The sequence below is a fragment of the Anolis sagrei genome, chromosome Y, assembly GCF_037176765.1.
Source record: "Anolis sagrei isolate rAnoSag1 chromosome Y, rAnoSag1.mat, whole genome shotgun sequence".
Classification (NCBI taxonomy): Eukaryota; Metazoa; Chordata; class Lepidosauria; order Squamata; family Dactyloidae; genus Anolis; species Anolis sagrei.
This window is the reverse complement of record NC_090035.1, coordinates 14,722,706-14,741,814: the sequence shown is the minus strand read 5'-3', so window position 1 is coordinate 14,741,814 and position 19,109 is coordinate 14,722,706. Positions and strand designations below refer to the sequence as shown.

At 52.0% G+C, this 19,109-nt stretch overlaps 2 protein-coding genes across 4 annotated transcripts; one reads left to right on the top strand and one right to left on the bottom strand.

Moving 5' to 3' along the window:
- Nucleotides 1-5: 5 nt before the first annotated feature.
- Nucleotides 6-9,694, top strand: LOC132782039 (protein FAM234A). Of its 2 annotated transcripts, XM_060786682.2 has the most exons (11): nucleotides 7-404; nucleotides 2,702-2,851; nucleotides 2,983-3,162; nucleotides 3,274-3,404; nucleotides 5,634-5,766; nucleotides 5,857-5,998; nucleotides 7,372-7,512; nucleotides 7,782-7,860; nucleotides 8,139-8,294; nucleotides 8,460-8,580; nucleotides 8,671-9,694. In XM_060786682.2, the coding sequence occupies exons 1-11, from the start codon at nucleotides 23-25 to the stop codon at nucleotides 8,883-8,885; spliced, it is 1,830 nt and encodes a 609-aa protein (XP_060642665.2). In that variant the 5' UTR covers nucleotides 7-22; the 3' UTR covers nucleotides 8,886-9,694. The 2 variants fall into 2 exon arrangements, with proteins under 2 accessions (XP_067317955.1, XP_060642665.2); XM_067461854.1 differs by lacking the exon at nucleotides 8,139-8,294 and having other exon boundaries at nucleotides 6-404.
- Nucleotides 9,695-10,505: 811 nt separating this feature from the next.
- Nucleotides 10,506-17,258, bottom strand: LOC137095457 (regulator of G-protein signaling 11-like). Of its 2 annotated transcripts, none has more exons than XM_067462138.1 (17): nucleotides 17,105-17,258; nucleotides 16,893-16,989; nucleotides 16,757-16,807; nucleotides 16,119-16,225; nucleotides 14,722-14,773; nucleotides 14,559-14,617; nucleotides 14,382-14,458; nucleotides 14,139-14,220; nucleotides 13,779-13,847; nucleotides 12,996-13,025; nucleotides 12,711-12,772; nucleotides 12,276-12,389; nucleotides 12,055-12,170; nucleotides 11,710-11,797; nucleotides 11,293-11,431; nucleotides 11,093-11,175; nucleotides 10,506-10,979 (listed from the first exon to the last, which is right to left on the bottom strand). In XM_067462138.1, exons 1-17 carry the CDS (start codon nucleotides 17,171-17,173, stop codon nucleotides 10,850-10,852), a joined length of 1,425 nt encoding a protein of 474 aa, XP_067318239.1. In that variant the 5' UTR covers nucleotides 17,174-17,258; the 3' UTR covers nucleotides 10,506-10,849. The 2 variants fall into 2 exon arrangements, with proteins under 2 accessions (XP_067318239.1, XP_067318240.1); XM_067462139.1 differs by having other exon boundaries at nucleotides 12,996-13,019.
- Between the last annotated feature and the right edge of the window lie 1,851 nt (nucleotides 17,259-19,109).

The window sequence follows — 19,109 nt, the reverse complement described above, 5'->3', positions numbered from 1 at the left end:
GTGTAGCCTCACTTGGCTGCGCATGCGCTCTGGAGCCCTGCTAGCCGACTCGGCTTCCGGTCTCTCTCTCTTTCTGTGTTGTGTTTGTGTCTCCTTCTCTTTCCCCGCAGGAGCCGCGATGGAGGGCGGAGGAGGAGGAGGAGGCTCCGCGGAGACGGAGGCCCGGCCGTTGAAGCGCGAAGAGGCGTCGGCGTCGGGGGCGGAGAGCAACTGCGCGGGGGTGGCGCCCGGCCTGGGCTCGCCGCGGAGGAAGCGCGAGGAGCGGCTGTCGCGGTGGCGGGCGGGGGCCTTCTTCCTGGCGCTCTCGCTCTGCCTGGCCGCCGTCTTCGCCTTCTCCTTCGTCATCCCCTGCCCCGTCCGGCCCCGGCAGCAGCACGCCTGGAGCCGAAGCTACGAACGGGCCGGTGGGTGAGGAAGGGGAACGGAAGGGAGGGAGGGACCGGGGAAGAGAGAAGCCATGGCAACCCACCCTCCCGTCTGCTTGCCTAAGAGTTGGGCCCGAATAATAATAATAATCTTATACCCCGCCACCATCTCCCCAAGGGGACTCGAGGCGGCTTACATGAGGCCAAGACCAACAACACAAATTTGGTATCAATTCATCCAGTGGTTTTTGAGTTATGTTAATCCCACAAACAAACATTACATATTTATTTATTTATATAGATTTATTTACAACTAGCTGTCCCCTGCCAGGCGTTGCTGTGGCCCAGTCTGGTGATCTGGAAAATAAAGTAATGAGAAAGTGTTGGTTTCTAATATATGTAATTCCTTTATGCTTGTGAGTAAACAGTATTTCTTGTTGTCTCTTTGTCAGTGTTGATGTGGAGAGTGTCTGGTTTGCCTACTCTGGAATATGCAACATATCATAGTCCTTCTTTAAGGGTCTCTTTCAAATCTGTGATACTATATCTGTGTGTGTGAGAGAGAATCATATCTATCTACCTATATTTATGACTGGATGGCTCTTTGTCAGGAGGGCTCTGATTACATTTTCTTGCCCTGGTGAAGGGAGTTGGACTGGATGGCCTTAAGTATTTTCTGTTGGTCATGGGGGTTCTGTGTGGGAAGTTTGCCCCATTTCTGTCGTTTGTGGGTGTCAGAATGCTCTTTAATTGTAGTGAACTATAAATCCCAGTAACTACAAATCCCAGATGTCAAGGTCTCTTTCCTCCAAACTCCTTCGGTGTTCATATTTAGGCATATGCAATTTTTGTGTCAAGTTTGGTCCAGATCCATCATTGTTTGAGTCCACAGTGCTCTCTGGATGTAGGTGAACTACAACTCCCAAACTCAAGGTCAATGCCCACCAAACCCTTCCAGTGTGTTCTGTTGGTCATGGAAGTCCTGTATGCCATGTTTGGTTCAATTCCATCATTGGTGGAGTTCAGAATGCTCTTTGATTGTAGGTGAACCATAAATCCCAGCAACGACAATTCCCAAATGACAAAATCAATTTTTTTGAGTGGAGGACATAAATTGGTCTTGTGTCCAAATTTGGTGTCAATTGCCCCAGTGGTTTTTGAGTTCTGATGGTAGCACGAACTAACATTACATTTTTATTTATATAGATATTCATATTCTGCCCTTTCCACCCCGCAGGAGACTCAGCACAATGCACATATACATGGCAAACATTCAATGCCATTTAGACATACAACATATATATGCTGGAATTTAACATTCCAGCTTCATGAGGGTATGCTCAATTCCGGCCGCAGGAGGAGCTGCTGCTTCACCTTCGACTTGTGACACCAGTTCCTTTGATGGAGTACTTCCTCATTCTTCTGCACGCTTCTGGAAGGTTTTATGATGTCATAAATTAGTTAAATTAGCCTCCCTGCATAAAGTGGTACTAAATTTCCTACTTGACAGGTGCAGCTGTCTTCCAAGCTGCATAGGTTGACAGCAAGCTAGACTATTAATGTTTTGGAGCTCACTCTGGCTTCAGACTCATGAAGTTTTGATCAGTAGTGATTTAATGCAGCTGGCTACTAACTAGCTGTGCCATGGCCCGGTCCTCAGCAAAAGAAATCGCCTCCAGTTTTTCCTCTTTACAAACGAGGGTCCTTAGAACTGGCTTTCCCAGTGGCACTAGCTTGGGTGGCCATTGGAAGTTCCTCTTGGAGCATGATGGGAGTTGAAGTTTTTATCTCTGCGTTTTGCAGCCAATAAAAAGCCTGGTGGTGTCCATGCTCTGGTTGGCTGAGAGTAGACACAACTGGTGACTACAATTCCCATAACCCTCTTGTAGTTTGTCATAGTTTTTAAAAAATGTTACATTTAAAACTTAAAATAATTCTTAAAAAATCAGTAGGTTGGTGAATTGTTTTGAAACTTGTCAGGCCTACAGTTGTAAATGGGGTCTACAACTGAGGTAATTTTCATTCTGAGGATTGGGCCTTTAAAGCAGTGGTTCTCAACCTGTGGGTGTCCAGGTGTTTTGGCCTACAACTCCCAGAAATCCCAGCTAGTTTAGCAGCTGTTAAGATTTCTGGAAGTTGAAGGCCAAAACATCTAGGGACCCACGGGTTGAGTACCACTGCTTTAAAGTTTGCCATTGTAGCCAATGGGCCGAACCTCTGCTAAATGAAATGGAAAACACCTCTCCCCTTTCGGGTAACAAAATGAAGGAAACAGTTTTGAAAATGGCATGGCTTTTGGCCTGAATGCACATAACTAGCCTGCCTTCCTTCCACAGCTGCCTTCCCGCTCCTAGCGCTGGCCGACGCTGATGAGGACCGGGTGAAGGATGTCCTGGTCGCCTTGCGGGCTGCGGAGATCAACAGCAGCAGTGGCGTCAACAGCAGCCTTGCGGGAGGAGGGAAAGGGAGGCGCTGCTCGGATGCCGGTGAGGAAGAGATTCCAGGGAGGGAAGAGGGAACGAGCAAGGAGGGAGGGGCGGGTGGCGGTAGACCCTGTGTGGCTGACCCTTCTTCCTCTCTCTTTCTTTTCCATGCCTCTTTCCCTCCCTCCCATCAGGGCTGCCCTCCCCCTGCGCCTTTCTAGTAGCACATTCCGGCACCAACGGGAGCCTCCTCTGGGCCCGGCCAATGGGGGAGGAGCTGCTGCTGCTGGACTGCGCCTGGGAGCACAGCGGAGGCCCTGCCTGCCTCCTCCTGGGGAAACCTGACTTCCTAGCCGCCTTGGACCTGCAAACAGGTAGCGGGCCCTGAGGGCTCTGGCCACTCCCCTCCAAGCCACTGGGATGGTACCAAAGCCACTCCTCCAGGCCTCGAGTCTCAAAGGGTTCCTGCTGTGCTCCCTCTGCAGGGGAGACGCTGTGGCGGGCAGCAGCCCACTTTGGAGCCAATGCTACAGTGCTGGGCCCTGCGCACAAGGTCCCCGATGTCAACAAAGATGACCTGCCAGACATCTTGGTCTTCGTCAAAGTGGGACAGCAGGTGAGGCTTGGCCCTGTGCTCGTCCTGAGGCCCATGGGCCAGTCTCCTGCTTACCTGTGAACCACTGACTACCATAGTGGCAAACCTTGGCAGCTGGGCAGGAATTCTCCATGGATTGTGGGGGGAGAGGCTCCAAAGCAGGCCAACCTGGCCTTGTCTGCCCCAAGAGAAGTGTCCTGCCAGAAACGGGCACCAGCACGCTGCTTCCTCACACACCTGTGCCCTCTTCCTCTGTCTTTCATTTCCTCTTCAGCTGAGGAGCTTCTTCTGCTACCCAGATCTGGGCCTCAGCCCCCTTGCCACTGCCAGACCGCTTGGGCCAAAATGATTTTCTAATTTCTCCATCATTTCCTTAGCTGTGGTGCAATGCTGTACTACACTCATTTGCCTGTCTGTTAACTCTAACGCAGTTATGCTTTGAGCTTCAGAATCTACTTCTTCCCATTCAATTTGAGCATTTTCTCCCTCAGTTTTTTGTTCTAAACATTTAGATAGTTTCTTTGCTTTTAAATATAGAAGCATCTTTGCTTTCCAAACTGAAAAGTTATTGTCTGTCAGTTTTAAACATAGTTTTTTAAATACTTTTGCCATCTTCAGAATTACAGTAAAGGTAAAGGTTTTCCCCTGACATTAAGTCTAGTCATGTATGACTCATCTCCATTTCTAAGTCGAAGAGCCAGTGTTGTCCATAGACACCTCCAGGGTCATGTGGCCAGCATGACTGCATGGAGCGCTGTTACCTTCCCGCCAGAGCCGTACCTATTGATCTACTCACATTTGCATGGTTTTTGAACTGCTAGGTTGGCAAAAGCTGGGACTAACACTGAGCTCACAAAGCTCCCCAGATTCGAATCTGTGACCTTTCGGTCAGCAGCTCAGCGCTTTAACCCTCTGTGCCACCAGGGACACCTTCAGAATTATATTCTCTTTATTTTTGAGATAAAGTTGTGTGCTCTGCTTTGTTTTGTGTCAGCTTCTCAGGCTGCTCAAAAATTACTTATGTATTTATTTATTTACAACATTTGTATCCCGCCCATATCAGTCCAAAGGCAACTCATGGCGGCATACAAGTCGGCAACAATTAGGTGCCATATATAAAAATACATACATTGGTAAAAAGCGATGCAAACTGACACTTTGTATCTCTTTTATCTCAGTTTAACTCAGCAGAAGAGTCAATTGCTGGCTGGCTGCAAAGCACTTCTATTTATTTATTTTTCTCTTTTTCTTTTATTAACTCTTTGCAGGCTGGGTGGCCTGGGCCCGTATCCTATTGGGATTAAGAATGGATTGCAACCTGTTAGGATCGCAACCCATTGGTGTAGTAGAGTCTGAGAGGAGTATTCCTTGAGTTTATTTGATGCTTTAGGCAGGCAAAGATTCAAGCAGACTTCTTTAGGACAACAATATTTAATGAGCTCCTTGCCCCACCCCAGCCATTCCACAGATATATAAACCCATTGTCCTATTTCCAACAGACCTCACTACCTCTGAGGATGCTTGCCATAGATGCAGGCGAAACATCAGGAGAAATGCCTCTAGAATGTGGCCCTATAGTCCGAAAAAACCCACAAGAACCCAATATTTAATGTATTGTCAAAGGCTTTCATGGCTGAAATCACTGGGTTGTTGTAGGTTTTTTCGGGCTATATGACCATGTTCTAAAGGCATTTTCTCCTGACATTTCGCCTGCATCTATGGCAAGCATCCTCAGAGGTAGTGAGGTCTGTTGGAACTAGGAAAAGGGCTTTATATATCTGTGGAATGACCAGGGTGGGACAAAGGACTCTTGTCTTCTGGAGCTAGGTGTGAATATAGCCCGAAAAAACCTACAACAACCCACAACAATGTTTGTTTACTTATAACTTCATATATTTAATGATACAGGCATGTTTATTTTGAGGGTTAAAAAATCCCAAAACGTTTGGAGAGTTTGTATCTACAAACTTTAACTGTTTCTTCACAAACTACGCTGCTCCACACCGCTCTCCTAAATAAGAGTTCAAAGAAAACACAAGCCTCAACAATTTACTAGCTTCTAACATTAGCTTCTGCACACTAAACTGACTCAAAGCTCAACAGACATTCTCGAACAGGCTCAGAGCTCAACTGACTTCTCTAACTGTCATTCTGTTCAAACCTGAAGAGTCCTGCCAGAAGGGGGCACCAGCACACCCTGCTTCCTCACAAACACCAGCCCTCTTCTTCTGTCTTTCATTTCCTGTGCAGCTGAGGAGCTCCTTCTACTCCAGTTCGGATGGCACACAGATCGGAGTCACGGCCCCCTTGCCACTGCCAGACTGCCTGGGCCACCTCCTGCAGGTCATGCCCAGCGGGGCTTCCTACCTACTCTTCCACACAGGTGGGTGTGGAGGGAGGAAAGGATGCCCCTTGCACCCAAACCCCCTTTTTCCTCACCCCTCTCACCCAGCTTCCCCTTTCTCTTGCCCAGAGCAAGGCCTCTTCAGCTACTCCGTGCAGCAGGTCTGGCGCTTGTCCGTCCCGCTGCCTGCCTACCCGAGCACCAGCCTGAAGGAGGACTCACGCTGGGAAGCGGCCATTGACGACGTCACCCACAGGATTGCCCTCCTCAGGTAACTCTGGGAGTGCAAAGAAGTTGTGTTTTTAGGATCTAATTGATAGTTATATGTTATTATTATAGAGTCATAGAATCATAGAATTGGAAGAGACCTCATGGGCCATCCAGGCGAAACCCATTCTGCCAAGAAGCAGGAAAATTGTTTTGTCGAAAGCTTTCATTGCCGGAATCACTGGGTTGTTGTAGATTTTTTTGGGCTATATGGCCATGGTCTAGAGGCATTCTCTCCTAACATTTCGCCTGCATCTATGGCAAGCATCCTCAGAGGTAGTGAGGTCTGTTGGAACTAGGGGAAAGGGTTTATATATCTGTGGAATGACCAGGGTGAGACAAAGGACTCCTGTCTGCTGTTTCAACTGACCACCTTGATTAGCATATAATGGCTTGACAGTGCCTAGCAAACTTTTGTTGAGAGGTGATTAGATGTCCTTGTTTGTTTCCTCTCTGTTGTTGTGCTGTTGCAATTTTAGAGTTTTTTAATACTGGTAACCGGATTTTGTTCATTTTCATGGTTTCCTCCTTTCTGTTGAAATTGTCCACATGCTTGTGTAGTGGTCAGTTGAAACATTCACACCTAGCTCCAGCAGACAAGAGTCCTTTGTCTCACCCTGGTCATTCCACAGATATATAAACCCTTTTTCCTAGTTCCAACAGACCTCACTACCTCTGAGGATGCTTGCCATAGATGCAGGCGAAACGTCAGGAGAGAATGCCTCTAGACCATGGCCATATAGCCCGAAAAAACCTACAACAACCCAGCAGGAAAATTGCATTCAAGACACCCCTGACAGATGGCCATCCAGCCTCAGTTTAAAAGCCTCCAAAGAAGGAGCCTCCACCACACTCCTGAGGCAGAGAGTTCCACTGGTGAATGGCTCTCAGTCAGGAAGTTCTTCCTCATGTTCAGATGGAATCTCCTTTTTTGTAGTTTAAAGCCATTGTTCTGCATCCGAGACTCCAAGGAAGCAGAAAACAAGTTTGCTCCCTCCTCCCTGTGGCTTCCTCTCACATATTTATACATGTCTATCATATCTCCTCTCAGCCTTCTCTTCTTCAGGCTAAACATGCCCAGCTCCTTAAGCCGCTCCATTGCTTCTTAGTCTCCATGGCAGCAGAAAACAAGCTTGCTCCCTCCTCCCTATGACTTCCCCTCACATACTTATACATGGCTATCATGTTTTATGTTAGGTTTCATATCTAGGTGAGGCATTACATTTTGCTGTAAATATGTTGGAATCTGCTTTGAGGCCCTCCTGGGATGAGAAAAGTGGTATACAAGTGAAGGAAGGAAATAAATAAATAAAGGAGAAGAGGCTACCCACCCTGGTCAAGCCTTCGTTTTCCTAGCGTTTCCTCCTCTCCCTCTAGCTTGGGAGGGATCCACTCTCTGACCAAGATGGAGGAGAAACCTGGCACCAACTTTTTAGCGAGGAGTTTCTCTCTGCTGGAGATGATAAACGGGCAGCACCTGAGCTCCGTCTGGGTCATAGACATCCCTGGCCTCCTGAGGTAAGACTGGCTCCCATCTGGTGGCTGAAGAGGCAGTGTGTGTTGATGTCAGGAAACAGCAAGCCCAGTCCTTGCCTTGGTCCCCATACCTGGGTTGGGCTCAGCCCTCTGAGCAGACACACATGGCAAGCAGAGAGGGGGCCCATAGTCCCCACCTGGGCTTATTGGTGCCCCAAAGCTCCTTCCATCCACAATGCGGATAAGGGGTCCTTGTGGCAAAGAAGCCCCGGAACTCATTTGGGCACCACCTTCTTGCCCTCCTTTTGCAGAGAGCCTGTCATTGGGTCCTTCGATCTTGACGAGATTGACATGATCATCGAAAGCCAAGTCTCCCCCATAAAGAAAAAGGTTTGCAGGGTGCCATCTGGGGGGCAAGGAGACGTGGGTTGGGGTCTCTAGGCCGCCGAGGTGGTCCTTCAGCCGACTGCGAGTGGCCTTGCAAGTGTTTTGTGAAAAGAATGGTGGTGCTTTCCCTGGTGCAAGGCTACAACTGTATTTAAGGACAAAGTTGCATCCAGAGATGCCTCGCAGAGCCAGAGCTGAGGGGCACAGTTTGGGGGTAAAGAGGAGGAGGAGGGGCCCTTGGGGCAGAGGCTGTTGACAGACTTGTGACACTCTGTCCACAGGTGATGATTGTGGAGGGCGAGACAGGGGAAATTGATTGGGAAGTGGAGCTGCTGCAGCCAGGGACAGTCCCTCCCCAGGCAGCCACAATCCGAACAGCTGACCATCTTTCCGTCTTCCTCTTCTGGGGCCAGTACCCGGAAGACATCAATGGGTTGGTGAGCAGAGCAGAGAAAGGCGATTGAACAGGGACTGGGGCAGAGTGGTTGCTTCCCGAGTGGTCATTTTGCAGTGGTATAAACCCTCCCCATGGCCTTCAGAAGCCTTCATTCTGGTGGGCAGCTACTGGAGGTGACTGGCTGTGCTCTGTCTCTGGTTCCCAGGGTTCCCTAGGCAATGCCTCGCAGCCGACGCCGATACCACACCTGTACCTCTTCCACCCATCCCTCCCCAATGTCCTTGTGGAGATGACCAACGTCACTGAGCCCATAGTTGTTTTTGAGGGTAAGGCCCCCTCCTTGTGCCCCCAACCCTTCCTCCCTCCCTGCCTTTCACCTGCCACCAGCCTGATCCCTTTCATCCCTTTGCTCCCAGGGGCCCTCTTTGAGCGGAGCCGCCACGCCTGCTATGTGCTGCTGACAGGCCCCCAGGTGAGCAGCGGCTCAGAAGGGACGGTCGTGCTCTCAAAGCGGCGGCTGAAGGAGGATGTGGCTGGAGGCAGGGTGCTGTGGCTGGGTCCTCTGGCCACGAAAACAGACCAGGACGTCCGGGAACACTTCATCCGGATGCGGTACCGCAGCTACCAATGAGCCCCACTCTGCCAGGGGGAGGCCACCTGAAGACTCTGAAGGGAGGGAAGGTCCTGACAAACAGGCTGCCAGGAACAGCTGCAGGGGGCATGACGCAGGCCTCCATCGCACAGGAGGCTTTACGGCAGCACTTTCCTTGGGAGGCGTCAGTGGCAGGCGCCAGCAGAACGACTATGAGCCAGAGAGACTGTGCGTAAGCGTGTATGGCATGTGTGCATATGCATGTGTTGAGGCCAAGCAGGATGCAGCCACAGGAAGCCTGGTTGTTATTGTTTTCCTTGTTTACCTGTGTCATGTTAATTATTTGGTTTGTTTGTTATGTACTTTTTGGCATCAAAGGCTGCCGTTTTTTGTTGTGAGCTGTCCAGAGTCCCCCAGGGGAGATGGGATGGGATACAGATGAAATTGTGTTAATTAATACAATATAATTATTTAATTATAACAGAGTGGTAGGCGGTTGGGCCTCGGAGACAGTGGCAGCCTCGTGGGGGCGTTGCACCTTGTTGCCCCCTTCCTTGAACTGTTGGCTCTGATGCTGCCGAGGCCCCCCAAAGACTTTTCCCCAGTGCCTTCCAGGGGGGATTGGAGGGCTGCCTCCCTCCACCCCCCCAAAAGAAAACAGCAGGGCCTTTTAAGATGCAGGGGCCCTGGAGCGTCCTCCCTGGAGCCATTTGGGTGTTCTTTGCTCACTCCTCCCTTCACCCTTTGCTGCTGACCAATCAGAGGGACTCAGGCTGCGCAAATGAGCTCCTGGACTGTTCTGCCACAGATGGACTGATGCCACGGATTAAATAAATGGGTTGCCTCTCTCTGCTTATGGCTGGACCCTGTTTCCTCCCTTTCTCAACCGGATGGAGGTGGTGGGGAGGTTGCCTCATTCCATCAGCTCTGGCTATTGCTGCCTGTGAACCCGCCCTCCTCCCCGGGTTCTTTGTGGATGACGCACATCTGCATAAGCCCCTGCCCTTCTGCCTGTTTCTGAGGGATTTGGCTTTCCAGGCCACCTCTTCTTGTTTCCACTTGGTTGGGAAGCACCCATAGGGCTCTCCCAGCCCCACTTAGAGATGGAGCCACAGGTTTGGAGTGCTTTTCCTGTACCAAGTGCCCCCCCCCCCCCCCCCGCCGCCAGCCCTTCCTAAAGGCTTCCCTGCTGACTGCTGAGGCCACAGTTAGCTAGCAATCACCCAGTCACACGGAAAGCTAAGCGAGAGGCAAGAGGTGCTGCCCCACAAGAAACCCCCTCCCCATGTTTGCCCAAAATGCTTTCGCCTCTAAGGGAAAACAGGGCCACAAAGGATGGCTGCTGATTATGCTGGCTGGCAGGGAAGTGCCCCTGGCCACTTGTCCGCCTGGCCCCGTTCCCTTCCAGCCACTAATCCTCTTAAACTGCAGGCTGCAAATGCCTGCTGAGCCCCAGATGTGGAGCACTGGAGAGAGGGGAGAGAGAGCCATTTCCCTGAAGGATGGATGGGGCAGGCCCAGTGCAGCCCAGCTCTCTCCTTGCCCCTGCTCTCAGGGAGGGAGGGCTGCTGGGGCTGGAGTCAAGGCTGCTTCCCAGACAATAGGAGCTCCCCTCCCTTTCTGCACCTGTAAGGCCCAGAGACTAGGAAGACCACTGTCTTGGTCTCAAAAAGGGGTTTATTGCCTGTGGGTCGTGCACAGAGGGGGATTGAGGGAGAGGCATAGTGACCAAAAGCCCACAGAGGGGAGGCAGTGAGGCAGGAGAGAGTGGGGGTTCCTGAGGAAAGGCGGCTGAGCCAGGAGGGAGGGAGGGGTGTTATCCTGGGCACTGAGGCAGAAGAAGGGGTGCATAGTAAGTAGGCCTTGCTCCATGTGGCTTCTCTCCATCCACGCTTTGAGAGGAGAAGGGGGCCAGTCTGGATCTCCGAGAGCATCATTGCTGGGATGAAGCAACCGCCTCTCTCTCTTCCTTCCTTTCTTCCTTCTTTCTTCCTCTGCGAAGACTAGGTGCCTCCCTCTGGGGGGGCCGCGGGGCCCTTCTCCTCCGCTCTGCCCTCGGAGTCCCCCGGAGGCGGCAGCTGCAGGGCGGGGCTGGGGCTGGGTTGGCGGGGCTTGCGCATGAAGGGAAACACACTGGAAAGCGAGTGGGGTCAGGGGTCAGAAGGATTGCCCTCCTCCTGTCTGAGCCCCTTCCCATCAGTGCCCCCCTCCTCTTCCTCCTCACCCCCCCCCCCCCCCAAACTCACTGCCTCTTGGTCTCCGGAGGGATGATGGCCTCCGCCAGCAAGTTCTTGTAGAGGTCAGACTTGATGAAACGGGGGTAGGAATCCTGATTTTTGGGATGGGGATAAGAGGAGAGTACTGAGGTGAAGGGTCAAGCCTCCAAGCCCTGGAGAGGCCCCAAAGAAGGGGTTGCAGGGCCCCCACCCTGCTTTCTGTCAGTTACCTTCTTCATCAGCATGTAGATGTGCATCTGGGCATCATCCATCACGTAGCGGTGCGGGGTCTTGATGCCCTCCAGGGTCCGCTCCATGGTCTTGCTGTCAATGTTGACCCAGCGGGTGGCTCCGGGGGCCAGGAACTGCCTTGAAAGAGAGGAAATAGGGGGAAACAGAGGAGGCATGTCAACAAGGCATTGTCGGAGGCTTTCCTAACCAGAATCACGTGTGCTGTGTTGTTTCCAGGCTGTACGGCTATGTTATGACAGCATTATCCCCTGATGTTTCAGGAGAAAATGCTGCTAGAACACATCCATACAGCCTGCAAACAACACAACACCCAACCTCTAGCCTTGAAAAGGTGTGTGGGGAGGCAAAGGAGGCACCCCCAGCCCCAAAGGGAAGAAGGGGGTGCTCTCACTCACTGGTAGATGGAGTCCACGATCTCCGCAATGCGCCCCTGCTCTCCGTAGCGCAGCTCCTCACAGGCCTCCCAGAAGCTCAGGTTCTCAGCTGCGCAGAGCAAAAAGGGGCAGGGGGGATATTTTATGGTCATTATTTTAGATCGCATGTCAGCTATAAGGATATTCCTGTTCAACTTCTGGACACTAGTTTCTTTATTAGCTCCTTTTACTTTGTCCCTCCAGCCCAATTAGGAGGCTGCAAGGTCACAGAAAGGGCCATTATTCCCCTGGGCGGCTGCACTCAATGCTCTTTTCTTGGTGGGGTGGCGGGGGGGGGGGGGGGCACACATCCCTTCCTTGTCTCACCACTGAACTCCTTCTTGAGGAACTCCAAGAGCTGGACACGGCCGAGGGGGTCCCCTATGAGCTCACTGAAGCCGAAACTCCAGCGCTCCACCCGCAGCTTGGTGGGAGCCGTCACCCTGGAATAAATTGGGGGGGGGGGAGATCATTGTGGGTGTGGAGCCCCCTCACCCACCCACCCACCGCCCCCTTTTTCCCCTGGGTCTGGGGGAGGAGGTGCTTACGTGGGGGCATTCATGGTCCAGTACATGGTGTCCCCTGTGATCCAGGGGTTACTGGGCAGGCAGCCCGACATAATGGGGTCGTGGGGCACGTACTGCTCGTTGAACCGGATGTAACTGCAAAGGGGAGCCGAGGAAGCATTGGGTTATGGGGAGGGCAAGATGGAGTGTCCAAAGCATTGAGGAGAATGACAGATCCCCAAAACATGGTTGGGGCCCAGTGCTGAAGTGAATGTCATCCAAGTAGACTGCTTTCAGACTGAGATTGCGGGTGTGGATGTGCAAATTAGAAAGGACTGGCAATCGGGGCCCGAATAGCATGACTATCCACATTGAGTGCTGGTCCATCTGCGTTTGTGGAAACCTTTGGCTGCTGGGACATGCAGCTGGCAGAGACCAAGTGCCGGGGGACAATGGCCGTGGTCGGTGCCCACTTACCCTTCCAGGCAGACGGAGGACTTGACGCGATTACGGACCATGGCCGCCCGGAAGTAGCGGATCTGCCGGAAGGAGAAGGGGGTCAGAGCGGCCCACAAACCCAGGAGGCCTCTTCACACTATATTGTTAAAGGCTTTCACGGCTGGAATCATGGGATTTTGTTTCCTCGCCTGGAAAAAATGCTGTTAGAACACAGCCATACAGCCCCAAAACCTCTTCACACTGTCGCGCATAGAGAAGATGGTCTTTGAAGGGATCCGCCAGAAGCCTCATTCACTCACTCACCTCCCGCTTGTAGAAGTCAGTGTTCTTCTCCTGCAAGGAAAAGGAGAGGCGGAAAGCAATCAGGGTCCTTTCCGTGTGTCCCACCGCCCTCCTTCCCAGCAATTGCTCCCCGCCTTCCGTCACACATTGCAAATAGGCAATGCCCCGCAGGCCATCAGCAGATAGGATAGCCAGGAGAGGGGAATAGGAAGAGGAGGGCCCCGTTTCCCTCTGAATCTGCTTAATGGCGAGCCCCCCCCCCCTGCTAAGCCCAAGGGCCCCCCAACTCCCGCCAGCAACACATCAACAGCTGTGTTAGTGACTTACGTGGACAGATGGACAGACGGACAAAGCAGGGCACAGAAGAGAAGAGAGATCAGGCCCCGAAAAAATCCATCGGGGGAAGGGGGGGGGCAGACAGGGGAACAGGCAAAGACACAAGCAGCTCCTCCCCATTTCCCCAGCACAGAGGCACACAAGACCCCCATCCCCAATACACAATTAAGGAGGATCTTAACACAGATCAACAAAAGGAGACCGTCTGCTTCCCCATTCCACCCCCCACCCCCACTTTGGTCACAGTAAAGACACAACAGACACCAGTCAGAGTTAGTAAAGTCAACAGTGCAGAGACAAACTGACCCCCCCCCCAAAATACACACAGAGTTGATCCCCCCCCCCACATTGCCCCGTTCTCTTCCCAGAGAGCATGAGGAGGCCGAAAGGAAGTAAGGGTGAACCTCACCCCCAGATCCAATAAATAGACCCCAAGAGAGGAACCCATTCCCTGCCCCCCCCCCTTACCAGCTGCACCCGGGTGCTGTGGCGGTTCCGGCGCTCGGGGCCCTGCTCCAAGACGTTTGAGACCCCAGACTGCAAAGAAAAGAGAGAGCCTTTGGGGTCTGCCTCTGTCCCTTCCCTTTGTGGGGAAGGAGGGAGATGCTCCCCCCCATATCCCCAAGGATGCTCCCACATGTGGGGTCATTGAGCTCTCTGTGCCATGAAACCGAAGGACAAGAAGGATGGTGACCTTTTCCCAACTGCTGCAACCCCCACTGCCCCCCAACAAAAAAAATGAGCAAAGAGGGGTGACTGGTGCTGCTGGTGAAGGGCATCCCTGTTCCCCTCCCTGAACCCCCCCCCCCAAAAAAATCATTCACTCACGGGGGGCCTGTTGACCAGCCAATAGGCCTGCTCCTGGCACTCAATGACGATGCGGTCGCCCTTCCGCCGCTGCTTGGCTGCCCTGTTGAGAAGCAAGAGAGGAAATTATGAGAGGGTGGGGGGTGCCATCTCCACCATCAGCTTTCCAATTGCCCTTGTGTGGTCATAACAATTCCCTCCCTGCCCGCCCCCCTCAGTGGCCAATGGAGTAGGGATGCTCAATAGATATGGGGTACTACTCACCGGAGCTGTTCCCTGGCCTGCATGACCACGAAGTCCCAGCTGTGGTTGATCCTCTTGTGGAGCAGGTTGTAGTCATCCTGAAAGGGGCCCGAGGGGTGGAGGGGGCATGTCAGACCTATGCAACCGCCTCCACCCCTTTTTGGCACTGCAGCCCCCCAATTGCCAAGGGCTTCCCACCTTCTCATGGCCAACGAGCTCCCCCTGCTTCCGGATGTTCCTCTTGGCTAAGTAGATAGCTGGAAAGAGAAGGACCAGTTGTGGTTCATGACCTCTAACCCTAACCCTCCTCTGCTGCCCCCCCCCCCCAACACAAACAGAGGTTAGGAGGGGGAGGGCTCACCATAATCCAGTTCTGTGGCCGGCCACTTGGTGCTCATCCAGAAATAGGGCGTCTGTGGGCGATAGAGAGGGAGGGAGGGAGGAAGAAAGAAAGAGAGGAAGGGGCAGCTGTGCATGTTGTGCCCTCCTTGTTGAATCATAGTTGGAAGAGACTTTGTGGACCATCCAGTTCCATTCCGCCAAGAAGCAGGAAAATCACATTCAAAGCACCCCCAACAGATAGCCATCCTGCCTCTGCTTAAAAGCCTTCAAAGGAGGAGATTCCACCACGCTCCAGGGCAGAGAGAGAGTTCCACTGTGGAACAGTCTCACAGTCAGGAAGTTCTTCCTAATGTTCAGGTGGACTCGCCTTTCCTGTATTTTGAAGCCATTGTTCCGCATCCTAATCTCTAGGGCATCAGAAAACAAGCCTCCTCCCTATGACTTCCCCTCACATCTTTATACCTGGCCCTCATTATGTCTCCTCTTCTCTTTTGCAGGCTAAACATGCCCAGCTCTTTAAGCCGCTCCTCATAGGGCTTGTTCTCCAAACCCTTGATCCTTTGAGTCACCTTTCTCTGGACACATTCCAGCTTGTCAACATCTCCCTTCAATTGCAGTGCCCAGAACGGGACACAATTCCAGCTTGTCAACATCTCTTCTGTCCGACCAAGGCAGAATAGAGGAGTAGCGTGACTTCCCTGGATCTAGACACCGTACTCCTATTTATGCAGGCCAAAATCCCATTGGCTTTTTAAACTGCCTCATGGCATTGTTGGCTGATGTTCACCTTCCTATCCACGAGGACTCCAAGATATTTTATTTATTTATTATTTATTTACAGCTTTTATATTCCGCCCTTCTCACCCGGCAGGGGACTCAGTGTACACATATATGGCAAACATTCAATGGCAATTTTGACATACAACATATACAGACACAGACAGACATAGACAGAGGCTATTTAACTTTTTCTGCCCGCCGGGGAGCTGTCGCTTTCATTGTCCATCTGCGACGCTGATGAAGCACTTCTGCATTCCCGCATGCTTCCCCACTGGAATGCTTTTGCTGGAGTCTTCTTTATGGCCTCATAAATCAGTTAATTTAGCCTCCCCACACTTTTAAGGTGGTACCTTGTTTTCCTACTTGACAGATGCAACTGTCTTTCGGGTTGCAAAGGTCGACAACAGGCTACACACAATTGGTTGGAAACCCACTCCAACCCGGGCTGGCTTCGAACTCATGACCTTTTGGTCAGAGTGATCTTAATGCAGCTGACACTCAGTCAGCTGCGCCACAATCCCGGTGCTTTTTCACACGTACTGCTGTTGAGCCAGGCATCGTCCCCCATTCTGTATCGTTGCATTTCATTTTTTTCTGCCTATATCCCAAGGCTCTGGAGGAGCCTCTCCAACTGACCTGGAAGCGGTAGGGGGTCTCATCCGGGCGCAGGGCCAGACTGCGGGGGTCCTTCAGTGGGTAGATGTAGCCGTGCCGCACAATCAGGTTGCCCAGGTGGAGGGCCTCTTTTTATTTGGGAAGAGGAGGAAGAAGAAGAGGGTTTGTTTGTTTGTTTTGGCGTGTCAGGAGCTACTTGAGAAAATGCAAGTCACTTCTGGAGTGAGAGAATTGGCCATCTGCAAGGATGTTGCCCAGGGGGCGCCCGGATGATTTGATGTTTTATCATCCTTGTGGGAGGCTTCTCTCATGTCCCCGCATGAGGAGCTGGAGCTGATAGAGGTAGCTCATCCGCCTCTCCCTGGATTTGAACCTGCGACCTGTCCGTCTTCAGTCCTGCCGGCACAGGGGTTTAACCCACTGAGCCACTGAGGGCAGTAAAAGCGGAGGCACAAGGTGTGCCCCCCCCCCCAACCACCAAGCACCCCGCAATTGCCCCCCAGCCCTGTAGTGTCTTGGAGGGGCAGTCTGCTGGGAGGTGGGAAGAGCCCTGAGTTCAGAGAGTCTGAGGCAGGGCAGGCCAGAACCTCTCTTGGGTCCTGGAAGGTCAACGAAAGGGTCACCAGGGCACAAGAGACACTGGGAGTGATGAGGCTCACCTTCCTCGGAAATGGTGTACTTCTGGACCAGCCACTGGACAATGTCAATTCCTGATTGGGAGGAAGAGAGGGTCAGGGGGAGAGAGGGTCCTGGAATCAAAGGAGGGGGGCTCCTCTCCTCCCTCTCCTCACTCACCAGTGAGCGCATGGGGAATGACAGTGATGAGGAGGCGCTGGCTGCGCACCTTGACACCCATGTCTGGGTCCTGCATGCCAACCACCACCCGCTCCATCTGCAAAGGAAGCAAGGAGGGAGGGAGGGAGGAAGAAAGGGAGGAGGGGGGTCAAAGGTTGGAGGAGCAACCCCCTCCCTATGCCCCTACCCCCAAGCCTTCTCCCCCTCCTTACCTTGGCCAGACAGGGTAGTTGCAGGCGGGGGCTGCCCCCTGCTCCAGGGCGGAGGGCGCTGATGGTCATGGTGCAAAGGAGGAGGAGGAGGAGGAGGCTCTGCAGGGTTCTCCAGCTGTGGAGTAGAGGGAGGAGGGGAGGGAGGAAGGGACTCCCCCCTTGGCCTCTCGCCTGCCCCCTGCCGGCCCTCCCTCGCCAACGCAGCCTCTCATGTCTTCATCATCACCAGCCTCTGTGCTCTGGCACTACAAAATAATAATAATATGATAATAACTTTGGGTTATGAAGTTGGAGCCTCCGGTGGCGCAGTGGGTTACACCCTTGTGCCGGCAGGACTGAAGACTGACAAGTCGCAGGTTCGAATCCGTGGAGGGCACAGATGAGCTCCCTCTGTCAGCTCCAGCTCCCCATGCAGGGATAGGAGAGAAGCGTCCCATAAGGATGGTAAAACATCTGGGCGTCCCCTGGGCAATGTCCTTGTTGTTGTTCATTCGTTCAGTCGTCTCCGACTCTTCGTGACCTCATGGACCAGCCCACGCCAGAGCTCCCTGTCGGCCGTCACCACCCCCGGCTCCTTCAAGGTCAGACCAGTCATTTCTTACAATGTCCTTACAGATGGTCAATTCTCTCACACCAGAAGTGACTTGCAGTTTCTCAAGCCACACTTGACACCAATAATAATAATAACAACAACAACAGGTTGCAGGTTCGAATCTGTAGAGGGCACGGATGAGCTCCCTCTGTCAGCTCCAGCTCCCCGTATGGGGACAGGAAAGAAGCATCCCATAAGGATGGTAAAACATCTGGGTGTCCCCTGGGCAATGTCCTCCAGACAGTCAATTCTCTCACACCAGAAGCGACTTGCAGTTTCTCAAGTCACTCCTGACACTAATAATAATAATAATAATAATAATAATAATAAACCTTTGGGTTGCTGTAAATTTTTCAGGCTGTATGGCAATGTTCCAGAAGCATTCCCTCCTGACGTTACACCTGCATCTATGGCAGACATCTACACAATCTCTGGGGATGCCTGCCATAGATGCAGGAGAAACATCAGGAGAGAAAGCTTCTGGAACATGGCCATACAGCCTGGAAAACTTACAGCAATATTGACAAGCTGGAATGTGTCCAGAGAAGGTCAACTAAAATTATCAAGGGTCTGGAGAACAAGCCCTATGAGGAGTGGCTTAAGGAGCTGGGCATGTTTAGCCTGAAGAAGAGAAGGCTGAGAGGAGATATGATAGCCATGTATAAATATGTGAGAGGAAGCCACAGGGAGGAGGGAGCAAGCTTGTTTTCTGCTTCCTTGGAGACTAGTATGCGGAACAATGGCTTCAAACTACAAGAGAGGAGATTCCATCTGAACATGAGGAAGAACTTCCTGAATGTGAGAGCTGTTCAGCAGTGGAACTCTCTGTCCCGGAGTGTGGTGGAGGCTCCTTCTTTGGAAGCTTTTAAACAGAGGCTGGATGGCCATCTGTCAGGGTGCTTCTTGGCAGGGGGTTGGACTGGATGGCCCACAAGGTCTCTTCCAACTCTTTGATTCTATGATTCTAGCAACCCAGTATTTCCAGCCATTAATGCCTTCGACAACACAATAAGAACTTTATTTTTATACCCTGCCTCCATGTCCCTGAAGGGATTTGGGGTGGCTTCCATGGGGACAATATTAATAACGTGGCACAATTTATAATAACCCACATTATAAAAAATAACACAATATCATAAAACAATCAGTAGCCTGAACAGTAATAAATACTGAGCTCAGAGGGCTAGGAGCCAGAGCAATAGTTTAGGACAGGAGCTGGTGGAAAAGTGCAAGAGCCAATAATAATTAGGTCTAGAAGGGTAATATCATATGTTTGTAATTTGAATGCCGGGTCTATAGAGCAGTGGACAATGATAAAAGTGCAGGAGCTGATAGAAAACTACACTTGGGGGCCTATTTAGCTGGTGAACTGTCCACATTGCAGAGCTAACCTTAAGAAATGGGGCTACAAAG